Below are 16,275 nucleotides of genomic sequence, written 5' to 3'. Positions count from 1 at the left end.
TTGGAGGAACAAGGAAATATATAAATGCCTGGGTTGCATTTATGCTGTAGTTGCAAACGTCGGACAGTTAAGAAGATTTTGCCGAATTTTGCAAAGCAGCCAACAAACTGCCTTGGGATCGTGGTAATGCGACTGGGAAGACCCTTGCTCTCATTTGGCAATATTTTGGATATCCCTGGAAATGACACCAAAATGTGCCTTGATTTGACTAAAAAGAGGTTAAACCGTATTGCTATTCATCCCAAGTGATTTTTTAAAGCAGATGCTTGGCTTTCATGGAAAAAAAAAGGGGGGGGGGAGTTGTGGAAGATTCATTTAAACTACCAACCAAAAGCATCATGGACCACTGAAATAGTCTGCACCGTACATCAGCACTTTTTTTTTTTCCATCATTATTACGTAAAACCTCTGGAAGCACCTAGGGTGTTTTACATTTTCTTTGCTGCCTGCAGAAGCAATCTGCTGCCTGGAATTCTGACCTGTCTAGAACAGGACCCTGGCAAAGGCTGTGCTGGGGACTCTAGGAGGATTCTGCCTACAACCCAGCCCGGTTAATTGTGAAAAGTGTACACATTTCTGGCTTATCTATGCTTTGTTATGAGTCTGACGTGAAACTACCTCCTCCCCCCATAGCAGAGAACCGAAATCCAGTTGAATTGTACAGTGTTTCGGAGCTGGAGCCCTGAACTGCTTCCTTGGCCAAATAACTTTGTGTCTGATTGTAAAAAGGCATTTGAGAAAAAAAGGAAAATCGAGAGAAATTCAAAACGTAAGTGTTGGGGTGGTTCAACGCGCGGGTTTAACTTTGGAGCTCCCAGCCGGTCTCCCCCACTCCCATAAGGGAAATACCAAGCTCTTCTGCACATTTAGCTGTTCTGCACATTTTCGCTTAAGCTCCATTTTCCAAAGAAAAAGGGGGTGGGGTATATCTTTTAGGCTTGAAAATGTTTTAAAAATCTCTTTCCTTTGAAATGATAATAGCTGTGTCGGTAAAATGCAAATAAAGCAAAAAAAATAGGCAATATTCCTTTAAAGGCGAATATACGTGTTTTTTTTTTAAGCGTACACACACTGCTTCTGATGAAGTCTGTGAGTCAAGCTGCTTCTGAGCTCCGATAGTTTAATGGAAAGATTTATATACCGACTGTATTATTTACTTTGGGAGGGGAGGTGGCAGTATAAGGGTATGCTAATTAGTGGGAGATTTTGGGGGGAAGGGGTGGAATATCAATTTTTATTGCATCACCTGTCAGGAGTGTCCAATCAGCGCTGGCTTTAGGGGAATTAATTGATGAAGGTGTCTCCGGACGAGCTCACTTCACTCTGTCATTTTATTTGTAGCTAAAGCAGCGGCGGGAATAGCAGCTGCATTTCTTTTCTCTTTCTCCTTTCACATTCCATTATCATAGTGCTCCAATGGAGAAGGAAGGAATAGAAGGGCCCAGGTACTGATCTGCATCGGGGACTTAGACCAACACACTGGCAGATCAGAAGCCGGATGGTTTTTTCCCTCTTTTTTAAAAAAACGAAAACCAAAAAAAAAGCAAGAATCAAGTCAGTGTAATTTCATGGGTTTTTTTCCCCCCCAATAATTTTGCCGAGAGTTTGGCACTCCCTTCTCCCGGAATAACAGTCTTTGTTATTTTATTAGCAGGATGCCTTGAGACACACGCAGCATCTGGCGGAGGATTAACATACATATATGTGTATGTATGCGTCACGTATATATTTACTGCACATGGTGGGGATCATTTAGTGCCCGAGATGGGAGACCTGAAGTCAGGTTTTGAAGAGGTGGATGGCGTGAGGCTCGGCTACCTCATCATTAAAGGAAAGCAAATGTTTGCCCTCTCCCAAGTCTTCACGGATCTGCTGAAAAACATCCCGAGGACAACCGTGCACAAGCGCATGGATCATCTGAAAGTGAAAAAGCACCACTGCGATCTGGAGGAGTTGAGGAAACTGAAGGCGATCAACAGCATCGCCTTCCACGCCGCCAAATGCACGCTCATCTCTCGGGAAGACGTGGAAGCGCTCTACACCTCCTGCAAAACCGAGCGCGTGCTCAAGACCAAGCGCAGGAGGGTCGGCCGGGCCCTGGCCACACAGGCGCCGCCGCCAGAGCGCGCCGCCGCCGCCGCCAGCCCCCGCCCGAGTTTTTGGAAGGACAAGCACCAACTTTGGCGGGGCCTGAGTGGAGCCGCGCGACCCCTGCCAATCAGCGCGCAGTCCCCGCGCCCCGGCGCCGCCGCCGCGCGCCCCGCCGCTCATCTACCTCAGATTTTTAGCAAATACCCGGGGTCGCACTACCCGGAAATCGTGCGCTCGCCTTGCAAACCCCCTCTAAACTATGAAACTGCCCCGCTCCAGGGAAACTACGTCGCTTTCCACCCGGAGCCAGCGTACTTTCGGAGCCTGCTGTGCAGCAAGCACCCGGCCGCCGCCGCAGCCGCTGCAGCCGCAGCTGCCGCCGCCGCCGCCGCTGCAGCAGCAGCCGCCTACTACCAGGCGTCTGCGGCCGGGCCCCAGCCCAAGACCGCAGCGGGCGCTGGAGGGCCGGGGAGCCTGACCTACCCGTGCAAGCGCAAGCGCGCGGGCGCCAAGGACTGCCTGCTTGCGCCCCACGCCGGCGCTCGGCGCCTGCTGCTACTGCCCAGGTCCTACAAAGCCAAGGCGGCTGCTGCTGCGGCGGCGGCGGCGGCCGCCGGGGCCACTTGCCTGGAGAGGTTTCATCTGGTCAACGGCTTTTGCCCGCCTCCCCACCATCACCACCACCACCACCATCACCACCACCACCACCACCACCATCGGGCCCAGCAGTCGCAGCAGAATCACCACCCCCCTCACCACCACCGGCCACAGCCTCATCTGGGCAGCTTTCCCGAGAGCTGTAGCAGCGACTCTGAGTCCAGCTCCTACTCGGACCATGCCGCCAACGACTCGGATTTTGGCTCCAGTTTGTCCAGTTCTAGCAACTCTGTGTCCTCGGAGGAAGAGGAAGAGGAGGAGGAGGGCGAGGAGGAGGAAGAGGAGGAGGAAGAGGAAGAGGGGGGCAGTGGGGCCTCGGACTCCAGTGAAGTCAGCTCGGAGGAGGAGGACTCGTCCTCGGAGTCGGACTCCAGCTCCGGCTCCAGCCAAGTGTCAGTGCAGAGCATCCGTTTCAGGCGCACCAGCTTCTGCAAGCCTCCCAGCATGCAGGCGCAGGCCAACTTCTTGTACCATCTGGCCTCTGCCGCCGCTGCAACCAAACCCGCTGCTTTCGAGGATGCAGGCAGACCTCCCGACCTCAAGAGTAGTGTCAAAGCGGAGTCGCCGGAGGAGTGGAATCTGCAGAGCTGGGCCTCCAAAGCGTCTCCGGTGTACTGCCCGGCCAGCATGGGGAGTTGTTTCGCAGAGATAAGGAACGATAGGGTATCTGAGATTACATTCCCACACTCTGAAATTTCCAGTACTGTAAAGAGAACTGACCTGACAATTAACTGCCTGACGGAGGGAGCCTCTTCACCTAGCCCAAAGACAAACAATGCATTTCCACAACAAAGAATACTCGGAGAGGCTAGGAAATGCCTACGAGCAACTCCTACTACACCCTGTGCAGATAACAACACAATAGCTGCTAGGTTCTTAAATAATGATTCTTCAGGAGCAGCAGCAAACTCAGAAAAAGATTCCAAAATCCCTCATTGTGCTGAATTTGCTGCGGATTTGCCCTCTTTGCAAACTGATCCGGAGGTGGATGCAGCAGCAACTAAAGCCGAGAATCTGTGCACTGACACAGACGACAAGACATTGCCATTTCTGCACAATATTAAAATCAAAGTAGAAGATAGTAGTGCTAATGAAGAATATGAACCTGACCTTATCACAAATAAGCTAAAGTGCGAGTGCAATGATACAAAGGGTGAGTTTTACAGTGTGACTGAAAGTAAAGAGGAGGACACCTTGTTAACCACAGCCAAGGAAGGTTTTGCATGCCCTGAAAAAGAAACTCCTTCCTTAAATCAACTGGCTCAGAGTCAGGGCCTTTCATGCACTTTAGGTTCTCCAAAACCTGAGGATGGGGAATATAAATTTGGTGCCAGGGTAAGAAAAAATTACCGGACACTAGTACTGGGAAAGCGACCTGTACTTCAGACACCTCCAGTCAAACCAAATTTGAAATCAGCTAGAAGCCCTCGTCCTACAGGTAAAACTGAGACACATGAAGGAACACTGGATGATTTTACAGTTATAAACAGACGCAAAAAGGTAGCCAGCAATGTAGCATCAGCAGTGAAAAGGCCATTTAATTTCATGGCAAATTTTCCTTGTCCACCATCACTCATTATTGGGAAGGATGGGGATTTGTGGCCGGCGTATTCCTTAAACACCACTAAGGATTCCCAACCTCCTCACAAGGCCCATCCTATATGGAAATGGCAGCTGGGCGGTTCTGCAATACCTCTTCCACCTAGTCACAAGTTCAGGAAATTTAATTCATAAAAATGTTTTGGAAGATATTTTCTTGAACCATATTACCTTCCTTTTGTTGTAAACTGCACAGGATGGTTTGTACAAGCCCATTAATGTGTTACACCCCTTTTGGAGTCCTGGTTTATCACATTTTGAAGACAGAAATCGGATTAATTTTTTTTTCCATTGAGTTTTTTTTTCTTTCTTTTTTTTTTTTTTTTTAGTAGAGTGGGGGTGGGGTGGGAGAAGGGTTGGTTTACATTCCACAGACTACTTCAGGCTAAAGACTCAAGTAAAACTCAGTTATTACGGTAGAGCTGGAACACTTTACTGTTTCAGTGCTAATAATGCACCGGGTACCTCAATTCAACTGCTACAAATAAATGTCAAAAGGTTGAATAATAAATATTACAATGAGCCATTAAGTTTATGCACTAGATTTCAGACCTGAAAGTGTAACTGTTAATTCAGTGAAAGTTTGTTAAGTTTCATGGTTACACACTGAAGTAGCAAGAAGTTTCCTTGAGCCCAAAATCTTCTTTTCTGGAGCTCTTGTTTGTGGGGTATCTTTTCCTTTTTATTCCCCTTATCCTCTCTCCAAGAGTAGTTGCACTTAACTTTTGGGATTTTTTTTTTTTGAGCCGAAAGATTGGGGTGTAAGTCCTTGAATGCTGGTAAAAGCTGCCTCATATATACTGAGTAAAAAAATATGGAATTGCTTTTTTTTTTTTTGTAAAGTCATTTTACTTTTACAGCCACCCCTTGCAATTGGAAAAGTCCTTTTTGTGTTCTCACCCAAAGGCTTTAAATAAGGTAACTCTTATTCACTATTGTCCTGCTTACCTTGTGGTCTGAACATGACTCCTCAATCTTGCAAAAACAATTAAAATATTTCTCTTAATAGCAGAATATTTTATGATTTAACTCTTCACACTGGCAAAGCAGTAAATACAACCAAGAAAAATAAAATGAGAGGTCAAAGTAGTAAGAATACCCCAAATGAAAAATAACCGTTATTTCTGGGCTTTTTGGTACCAGACCTCAGGCATTTGGACTTTATTATCTTTTACTTTTTCTGCATCTCTCTAAACTTCTGTTTTCAGACCATCCTGTGTACAGAGCAGGAGAGTTTCTACTGCAAGTGACAATCAGAGGTGACTATCTATATTTGCACTTAAAATCAAACTAGTTCAACATGCAGATGGCTAGAGTCTAGCCCTTGGTAAGGGCCATGCTGGTGTACTATGTCGTGTTGATGGGAGCAGTAAATCAAAATTATGGAAATGTGCACTGTTGAAAAGCATGCTTTAGCTTTATTTTCAATTAAAAACACTGTTTAAAATTTCTGGTTCCATACATTTCTACTTATTCCAGATTGAAGAACGGCTAACAGGAATGAATGGTTTTGTTGACATTTTCACTTGTAATGTTTTTGCTTGAAAGAAATGCATTTATGGGATGTAGTGTTTTGTTGTAATACCATGTGATGAGGTCAGTCAGGTTCTGTGCAAAACACTGGTGGATTTCTTCCTAAACAACAACAACAGCAACAAAACTTTACAAACTGGTTACGAATCAGGGCAAAAAAGTTTCAGGTTTAAGAAATTCAAGGAGAGATCAGTGTTATTTTAATGAAACTTGAATCTAATAATTGTTGTTCCATCCTCCCTAGTCTGACAAATTATGCATCTCAGATCCTTGCCATCTTAAACCTAAGAAGTTGCATCTATAGATCATAAATCACAAAACAAAACAAAACACCAATGAAATGTTTACTGTGTGAATTTAAGTCACTGTTTCTCATAGAAATTCAGTCTGGTTTTTTTTTTTTTTTTTTCTCCCCTTAACCTTTTAATTCCTACTCCCTTTGAAACTTTCTTTTGTCTATAAATGTTTCAGATAGATCTGGATGGTCTCAGCCCTAATTGCTGTATATGCTCTGTGGTTTTCCTCTTATTGTAAAGGACAGAGGCTGAGAATACCTGCATCCAAATACATTTGGATGGAGTAAACAGATGCTTTGAACTACCTCCCTTCCTTTCCTTCTTGAATGTTGCCAGATGTAGGTTCACTGAATCCTTTTTTATTGGATTGGTAGGTATAGTCACAGCAAAAATTTGGGGATGTTATCCTTGAATTCATGTTTATAATATAATTCCAAAGACCAGTACATGTTACAGTTAAAGCCACAGAAAACTGAACAGTTGGCTTCTCAGTCTGAATTCTTTCTTATTTGGAAGACAATATAGAATTTGGGTTGCAGTGCATTGTCCTGAAAAATCAATCTGTAAAAAGTGTGACATATACACACTGCAAGACTGTAATTTCTACTCTTTAATTACTGCTAAGTCAAGAAAGTTCAAAGTACAGTTACTACTACATTTAGAGTAGTACTTGTTGGCTATGGAATTATTGTTCCTAAATTATAAATTGAGAATATTTTTGAAGTCTACAGATCATGGGTGTGGGAGGACCGAGAGAGGGAATAAGCACAATTTAAAACAAATATACCCTATGGAATTTCTGACATAAAATATGGGCCTCCAGCTTTGACACTTGGTCTCCAGCCCTCAGAGAATCAATAGTTTCAGTTTATAGGAGCTGGAGAATGAGCAGCATGGAGGCTGAGGCATTCCAGAGTGATACCATCAAAAGGAAAGAAATTAAATAGTCAACACAAATTTCACCCCACAGTACTACTACAAGCCAGCCAACCACAGCAAAACCTGAGTTGGGGCTCCTGTTAGGAAAGTGTACCAAATAGTATGCAGTAACTTGCAAATACAAGGTATTCTTTCAATTCCTGTTAGCCCCTTTGCTGTTTTCTCATTCTGCTGTTAGAATTATTCTCAGTATAGTTTATTTTATTTTCGTTGTTTTATGATTAATGACAATATGTAGCTTTCCTTAGCTGCTATACAAGTCCCATTTGTTCAAAAAGTTAAGCCTTATTGAAGGAAAAAGAAAAGTTACCTCCTTTACTAGATTGCATTTTTGTACCTAAAAATTTTCAGGGCATAGAGTTTTTAAGAAACTCTGTACTATACAGCTCCAGGGTCTCTGACTCCTGTGTCTAAAGCTCAACATTCACAGACATGAAGGAAATATAGGAAAGGGCTTTTTCTCTGACTTTTGGGGGAAACAAACATAATTTTGGGTCTCCTGTAAAATAAATTTCCTGATAACAATGTGAAATGAAGATATAATTTTTTTTTTAAAGAGATGTTTGTACTCTTTCTTCCAAAGTCAGGTTATCTGTCTTCATAGAAAATGTAGTTTGTTCTTTTTACTTTTAAAAGTGGGTGTTCTTTTCTACTGGCTAGCTTGATTACAGTGGAGTAATCTCAATAATGGTTGTTTATTTTAAAATCAACAAGGAGCCACCACTAAACAGCAATAACACAAACTAGATGGGCTGGTGTGTCGATTTTTATCTTATTCTTGTGTGGGTGACATTCAATGGTCTAGAAATCCCTCAAAGTTCTAGTCAACAAGAATTGGAAGTTTCTGCAGATGAGAGTGATAGTTTTGTTTGCATGCAGGAAAGGCTGTAGAAACTAATTCCTCAAAAGCATTTTTTTTTTCTTTCAAAGAAAACAGAAACAAAATTCCTCCATGGTAAAAAGAAAAATATATATTTATTTTAATAAAGCATTAGCATCTATAAAAGACAGAAAATGTGGTGAGTTTTGCTTCACTTTGAAAATAACTTCCTGCTGAAAATGATGTGAAAAGAGGGAGTTCCCAGAGCCAAGAAGGCACTACCTCCAAACTAGAGGGGGAAAAAAAAAAAAGGCTCTTCATCAACTAACCTCAGGAAATTGGCAAGGAGGAATAGGGAGTCCACCTTAGGGAGTCCACCCGGTCACCCAAGTTATCCTGAGGATTTTCCCCTTCTCTGTAAGGAAGGTCTATTTTTAATGCTAGCTTTGGTTTTGGTTTGCTCCCTGGGCCAAAGGGCATTTTGCAAACTAGCCTAGAGGGTGGGGAAGTAGGGAAGATCTAGGAAGTGGGGGAGGGCTGCATTTTACCTGTTTGATTGCCCTCTTTTGCTTAAAAAAAAAAAGAAAAGAAGGGGACTCAACTATCATTCTTTGCCCATGCCCTAGGCCCCGCTCCTCTCTCGCTCCTTTTCAAACTGTGGCGGCCTCACAAGCTCCTACTTTAAAAGGCCTGAGATGTTTTGCATGAAGCCCTCACAATAGGGGTTGAGGGAATTGACAGTTTCAAAAACAGGGCGTTCAGTCCTTTCCAGCTGCCGGGCCAGCTCTCTCGCACCAACTCCTGGTTCCTCTCTGCTGGTGGCGTTGTGCGGCGCGAGCAGCCTCCCCCAACCCCGCCAGCCAGGGCCCTGGCCAGCTCCACCCCGCCCCCAGGCTGTGTTTGTAAACAGGGGTCAGTGTCCAGGGGCTGTTGGCGCTTTGGGCCTGGCGGACTCGGAGGGAAGGCTGGGGACTGCCGAGCGAGCGAAGGGTTGAGGGCGATGGGCCGGCCCAGGGACCTTGTGGGTTTCAGAGTCACTTTCCCTCTCGGCTGCAGAGCTTTGGGGGGCCGCGCTGACCCAGGACAGCTCTTGGCTCTCTGTCCTGGGCCACCCCCACCATCAGAGAGATGTTTAAATGCCGCCATTTTGCATGGTGGCAAACATTTCTTTGTGACTTTCTCCTCCCGCCCAGTTCTTGCTTTCCTGTGAATTTGTGAGGAACTCGCTCCCCCGGGCGGAAGAGCTCGCACCCCTCGGCGCGCGGCCCCCAGCTCTTCTCGCGCAGCCTCACATCAAAGCGCCCTCGTGGCCAGGCCCGCCGGGAGGAGGGGGCGCCGGGGCGCGCGGCCGGCCTCGGCCCTCTACCCCGGGCCAGCCCTCGGTGACTGGAACGTCTGCCCTCATTCTGTGCTCCTTTTGTGTGTTCTGAAGAAATCTCTCACCCGCGCACATGCTCACACCACCTCGCCGTTTCTCACCTTCTAGCTCAGGCCTCATCTACTCTTTTTCCCCAGGCAAATGGGCCCAGTTTTTTGCAATGGCGGAGAGCCGGCCAAGGCCTCCAAAATGCATGTGTGGAACCCCAGTGGCAAAGAGATGGGGCTTCATGTTGGTCAACCACGGTCCTGAACGCCTTCTGGGAATTGGCCCAAGACCAGAGGCGTGGAGTCCAGGGAGGGCGTGGGAGTGCAGGCGAGGGCTGGGGAAACTCCCAAAGTGGGAGCAATGCGATGTTGCACGGCTCGCTTTCTGTGGCGCCATGGTTCCCGTCTCCTGGAAACTCTCAGTGCATCTGAAATTGCAAATGGTGACCTGGAAATGGGAAACGTGAGACAGTGACCTGGAAAACCATCCTTGGTAGGGGGATTGGAGTGCAGCACTGCAAACAAAGCTGCTACTTGAGGAAGAGGGGGAAACAGAGGTGCACTGCAGATAGGTCACAGGAAAGTGCAACAAGCTTGTTTTCCCGGGTGTTTAACATGCAGCCCCAGTTGTAAAGTGTGTGAAATTACGCACTGGTCTCTTAAAGACTGCCTAATTTATAGTAAATAGGAAGGTCTTTGTAAATGGCTTTATTATGTTGTTTCTTGTTAATTGTTGAGAAAATCCCCATTGTTGAGTGTGAAAGGCTTTATGAGCTAACCTGGTCCTCGGCGTAATCAGAGGGCAGTAAATGGCCACTGGGTCTCCGAGGCCCAGCGCGGAAGCCGGCGCCGGCCGAGAGTGCCGCGTTGACCTCTGGAGATGCGGCCTCAGCCTGGGAAAAAGTCGCGAGGGTTTCCCGGTTTTAATTAATGAGAAGGCAGGTTTTGAACTCGCGGGCCCCAAAAACGGCTTGCTGAGAGCAGCTGGTGGAACGCGGCGGGCAGGCCGGGAGGAACCTGGCGGCGAGGCCGCGGGAGAGGCGAGTGGGCCCGGGATCAGCTAGCGGATCACAGTCCGCAGGGGGTCGCGCCTCGACCGCAGTCCGGCCAGCCCCGGACGCCAGCTCGAGCCGCGCTAGCGTGGAATTGGTTCTTGGGCTTTGTCTGCAGTTTTCCAGCCGCGTGGAGTGCGTGTTCAGGGCAGTTCGACCAAGCCTGCGGAACACTCAAAAATGCCAGGCCGGGGGACCGGAGGGGGCTGCAGGCAAAGCAAGCTGCGAAGCAGAGCTCCAGACCCCCGCCTGCGCCTCCTTGTCTTTTGTTTAAAGCTTTTCATCTCTCTCTCTCTTGCTCTCTCTTTATCACACTCTCACACTCCATTAGAAACCTGAAATGGACTCGGAAAACAGGAGAAATAAGAGGAGAAAAGATTTTGTTTGTTTTAACTAGGAAAATAATTTCTTCTTTGGTCTCCTTTAGTATTCCTATCTCCTTTTCCCATTTCCTTCAGTTCTTCTCTTTTCAGCCACTTAGGACCTGGGAAGAGTATGGGCAAAACCAGGCAGGCGCTGGGTTCATTTGATTAACTTTGAGGAAAGGACCTCGCCAGGTCCTGCAGGCCGAGAGAGGACAGGGGGAGAGCGCCTCCCTGGGCTCAGACCCGCGGCCTTTACCCGGACCTAGGAACCGGTGAGTCGGGGAAAAGCAGCAGCGGCTTCTCGGCAGCCTCTGAGCTCTGGCAGCCCAGCTAAAAGACAACAGAATTTCTTCTTGAGCCTGCATAGGTGGAAGAAAACCTGGGTGAGGTGGACGGTGTGTGAGGGACTGGACATTAGCAAATGCAAATGACAATGATAATTCCAATCAGAAAAACCTGTATTCAGCTATCGCCCTTCCTTCCAAGATGGCCCTCTGCTTGCGCACTCTTGCTCTCTCACCAAATTAGCTATTACGTGAAATCCCCCTGGGTTTAAAGCACTTGTTTCGAGGATTCGCGTACCCATATTAACTATGCACTTTCCACTGTTCCGCCTGTGACTATCCCTGCCTCTTCCTTCTTTACCGAGAGTATGATACGTTTTATTTTTGCCCAATCGATGAGTGCAAATACTGGGATAACACAACCCACACTTCTGCGATGGAGGCTGTTTTCAAAATTGAGTTTAGGGATCAATACTAAGTCGAAATGCTCCAAATTGCACGAATTCACCAAATTCAAGCCTTCGGCTCCCAGGCTCCTTTCCTGACTGATGAACGCACTCGCAGGCGATAATTGTGCTTCCACTGTTTCTGCCTCTCAAAACAGGATGTTTTCATCATGTGTATTTGGTTTTCCCTAAAGATCACTCCAGTCTGCTTGGAAAAACACGACCCCAAAACGTGTGGAGTTAAACCCCTGTCAATGGCTTCCATGCGGATCTCTTCTCTTGCATTCTGACTACCGTTCCCCTTTATTTTCTTAGGACCTAACAGCAGCACCTCAAAGTGCCATAGTGGGTGCTGGGAAAACGTTTGCAGAATTGTATTAATGTTTTGTTGGTCAGGAAGTAGCCCTTTCGTGACTAGTACTAGGCTTCCATGACCCCCTTTTTTTTTTTTTTTTTTTTTGCCCAGAGCTGGGCTGCCTGGGTTGCAGCACAGCAAGCTCTCTATTCTTAAGTGGCTGTGGCCATGGCTGCAGGGCCAACTGATGCCTTACTGGGGGAAGGGCAGTGGTTGTCCCCTTGCAAGAGACGTTTAAGGCAGAGTGGCATGGTGGGGAGGGTCTCCGAAAGAGAATTTGGAGAGCCTGCTGCCAACATATGTGTATTTGAGGAGAATGACAGCCCAAGTACCTGGGATGCTAGGATATCCCTGATTTATTAGCTCCTGCTTCCTGGGTCTTTCTTCCTTCAGGTTAGAAGACTGGAGCAAGATGGGAAGAGGTGGAGAGAGATAGTGTCAGGCACCCTAGAGCCCCTTCAGTAAGATCCAGTTGCTCATGTTATCAGTGCCATCAACATGTTTGTGGTTGACCCTTTTTGGGTGAAACACGCTTAGCAGTCGATAGACTTCAAGATATTAAAGACCCTAAAATATTACCACAAGTCTAGGGGAAAGCAACAGCTCACAGGTCTGCAGAGGCCTTCCCCAGTCCTGATGCCAGGAAGGAAGGAAGGGAAGCAGAAAGGAAACCGTCTGAGTGGCTGCCTGTCCTCTTCCCCAAGTCACCAAGAAAACAAACAAATAAACAAACTCAGAATTCTCCTGGAAACTGGGCTTTTGGAGAAACACACATAGGGCACCGGCACGTTGGGGTAAAATTTCCATTGTTGGTGTTTGCCCTCTTTAAGAGCAGTTTAACTTAGCTCTAGGAAAAACACAATATTCGTGATAAGTGATGAGCAGCAGAGAGGAAAAACAGTGTGGAAGAGAGATTTCATTAAGTTTAGGCAGCAGTCTACCTCTCCTTTCCTCTGAAAGTTAGATGTGACACAAGTAGGGAAGAGATGTTAAGACTACAACTTGGTCAGTAAGGTAGGGGTTTCAGTCTCTGAAATGACTGGCAAGGGCCTACAATTCTTGGATTTCCTAAGAATAAAGGCACATTTTACAATCATTTTCCCTCCTGTCTCTCTCTTTTTCTTTTCCCCTCCCTTTCAAATGAATGCCCTGATTGTCAGTGGTGCAAATCTCTGAGATGAAGATTAGCTTTCTTCCCCTATGGATACAAGAGAATATGCAGACCAGTAGATGGTTCGGCTTTCAGATGTCTAGTTATATGTGTATATCCATTCAAAGTAAAACCTGCTGGATGTAGTAGGAATTGCCATGAACATGTTTATTTATCTTTCTCCTTTTTATTCTTTTATCATCTCTTCTCACGCCTTCTCGGCCTTCCCCCTTTTTCCCCTTCCCCTGTCTAACCTTTGCACCCAAGTGAAGGCTTTGTGGGGAAACACCAATATTATTTAGTAATACTTTACCCAGAGGTGGGAAGAGGGTGAGATCTGGATTTAAACCAATGCTGATAGAGGCAGCCTGGGAGCCTTCAGTGACCCTGAGCTTCCTTGCTGGGGTGAGGGGCCAGGGCTTCCCAGCCTCTTGTACCCAATGTGCTGTGCTATTTCAGGCTATAAAAAACAGAGTGTATCTCAAGACCAGAAGAGTTCAACTCCATAAACACATGGCTATGGTTCCAATATGGAGTACATTGGCAGATGTAAATGCAAAGAGATGCTTTTAATTTTGCTCCAAGTGTTATACATCATGAGGCAAATTGGTCTTCAGAAAGCCAATTTTTATTTTTTCTGTTAATAATACTTTTTTAAAACAATCTCTAGCATATAAGATGGAGAATTAAAAGGGTGTAGATTACTAACAGTGTTACATATTTGAATTTAGAGAGGTGGTATTTTTTTTTCCTAAATAAGGAAAATTTTTAAGGAGAAGAGTTCGATTAAAATTTGAATTGCTCAATTGTTTTGCTATCCATCTAATTTTAAGAAAATGATAAAATTTTAATCTTTGTAGATTTTTAAAAATCCTTTTACATTTTTATGTACATTAAATTTAAAAATAAATCAGAAAATTAACTATACACTTCTGACATCTTTAGAAAAATTACCCCTGAAACACCTACTTTGTCTAAAATATCAGCATTTCATATTATCTTATATATTTCAGTCTGTGGTTTGTAATTTAAGGTTACTATTAAATGGGAGGAAAACAAAACTTATTTCGTAGAATTTAGATGGGAGGGAAATATAACTTATTTTGTAGGCTTAAGGAGGTTGCCAGAGCTTCTAAAATCTTCGCTTTGTATCAATTTCTAGCTGGTTCATCTGAATAGGATCCAGTCCTACCTAACACGTGGGATACACATAATATCCTGACATAACAGAAGGATTTCTAGATGAATTGGAAGCATCCTGACTGTGAATTTCCTAGCTCTTCCTGTTCTGAACCAATGCTTTAGTGTATACTCCAAGGTCGATTTTAAATGTGATGTCCTTCAAGAAAACAAGGCAAAAATGATTATTAAGAAAAAGAAAAGCAGGGAATTTTAAAATAAAGACTGTTAAGATCATTGGTCCTTGTTACCTGTATTAACTGAATGGAATCATTAGGGCTGTTCCATTGACAGGGTTTCTTCATTCAAGATCTTGGCCAAAGGAATAGCACGTCAACGTGTAAAATTCTAGGCAAAGATAAGCCATTACAATGGAAATCTTGATGTGCAAAGTCTCATTGAAGCCAATGAAACTGAGTGTAATATACATACTGCATTCTCATCTGCTTGCTCCAGGATTTAGTATGCAGCTCTGCATTGAAATGAGATTATGCATATAAAATGCCAATATAGAATACAATGCCCGATAAAACATTAGAAAACCAACTTATAGCCTGTACACATGGGCTTTATTTAAATTTGAACTTCATGTGCAAAATAAACCACAGCACCATCAGAACACTAAATCTACCACATGTCCTTACTCTGGTTTTTCATGCTTCTTTCTGCATGATCCCCCACCCCCCACCTATCCAAACACAATTCTTTTAAAGGCACTCTTCAAATCATCTAACAATTCCCAAAGGGTATTCTAGGAGTCTCTTAAAGTATCTTTCTAAATTAAAAGGCCCCAAACAATTTAAGTGCATTTTTGAGCCGAAAATATCAGAAAGCATTTGGACTTGCGAACCTCTGGGTGTGTAAAAAGAAGAAAGGGACCAAAGAGAAAACACCCCCACAGTGGATTACAAGGTTATGGGACAGGTCACTAGGAAAGGGATATAAAACTGAATGTTGGGCTTGCCTTGTAAATTATGCACCTTTCAGGGAATGAGGTTTAAGGTCTCTTCACTCAAGGGTTTTTTTCCCATCCATTTTGCTATTAATTCTTAACTCTTGGTAGGCAGTTCTTTAATGAGGTTGTTTGTGGCAGGTTAATTTTCTCCAATCTACTGAGCTCCTCATTTTCCCTTTTAAGTGTAGGACTGCCTAGAGCTTTCAGTATTTTCCATCCTAGAAGAAAACAGAATAAATGTGAAGTTGCCCGGCTAAGAATTAAAGGCGTTATAAGGACAGATAAACAGAGGGCCCAGACAGATGGGAGTGGGAGGGTAGAAGCCAGGCTGAGTTGAGGGCATGGGGGAGAGAGGATTCAGTCTTAGGAGAGCAATGACCCTGAGAGTGTAATATATTAAATATTGCAGCGATCGATTTCAATACCCCAAGTGGACACGGGAATAAAAATTCACCAACAAGCTGAAGTGATTAGGGATGCTTTGTTGCGAGGAAAAAAATGTGATTTTCTTCAGATCCTTTCTGTTCGGGTTAGAAGAGGCATAGACAATCCACATCTAAGCCCTGGACTCCAAGTTTGAGATGTAACCCTAAAGGTTAGTCATATCTCAATGGTGCTTCTGCACAGTGAAAAGATGGGCCTTTGTACCAAGGAGGATTAAATATCAACCACAATTATGGGCTGGTCACTCTAGGAGTTCTTCTTCCAAATCAGAGAAGAGTACATTTTGGAGATACTGTTCTTTTTCTGTGTGTTAGTCTTTGTTTCAGCTCTGGGACAAAGCAGTCGCTTTTGCACAATTCTTCTTTCATTAAAATCCAGGAACGCACAATATGGTTTACAGAAGGTTGATTCACAATAGCAGGACATAAAAACAGCCTAGCCTTTAGTGCTATGTAGGGGAGAAGTATTTTTGAAATGTCATTCTGGGGCCAAAAGTATCAAACTGTCATATATACAGACACAAATACCCACTACCACACATAATTTTGATGGTGATTTCAGAATTGGGTGGGATTTTCTGTTCTTTTTTCCTACTAAATCTAGCTCTTAGGCATTCATGCTATGAACTGTGCTTTTCTCAGTACAGGAATCTGCTTAGGGATTTGAGGTAGTCACTGTGGAGGCCGCCTGGAGGGGGGAGGTATTTTCAGTTACAGCTGATGGGCAAAGCCTGGGCTCTTCACAC

At 44.9% G+C, this 16,275-nt stretch overlaps 1 protein-coding gene across 1 annotated transcript; it reads left to right on the top strand.

Moving 5' to 3' along the window:
* Positions 1-1,744: 1,744 nt before the first annotated feature.
* On the top strand, positions 1,745-4,482 carry SKIDA1 (SKI/DACH domain containing 1). The gene has a single exon (XM_003410557.3). The coding sequence runs from the start codon at positions 1,765-1,767 to the stop codon at positions 4,480-4,482; it is 2,718 nt and encodes a 905-aa protein (XP_003410605.1). The 5' UTR covers positions 1,745-1,764.
* Positions 4,483-16,275: the final 11,793 nt, after the last annotated feature.

This window comes from Loxodonta africana, chromosome 4, assembly GCF_030014295.1.
Source record: "Loxodonta africana isolate mLoxAfr1 chromosome 4, mLoxAfr1.hap2, whole genome shotgun sequence".
Taxonomy (NCBI): domain Eukaryota; kingdom Metazoa; phylum Chordata; class Mammalia; order Proboscidea; family Elephantidae; genus Loxodonta; species Loxodonta africana.
The sequence above is the reverse complement of the archived record's forward strand: the minus strand, read 5'-3'. Positions and strand labels throughout refer to the sequence as shown.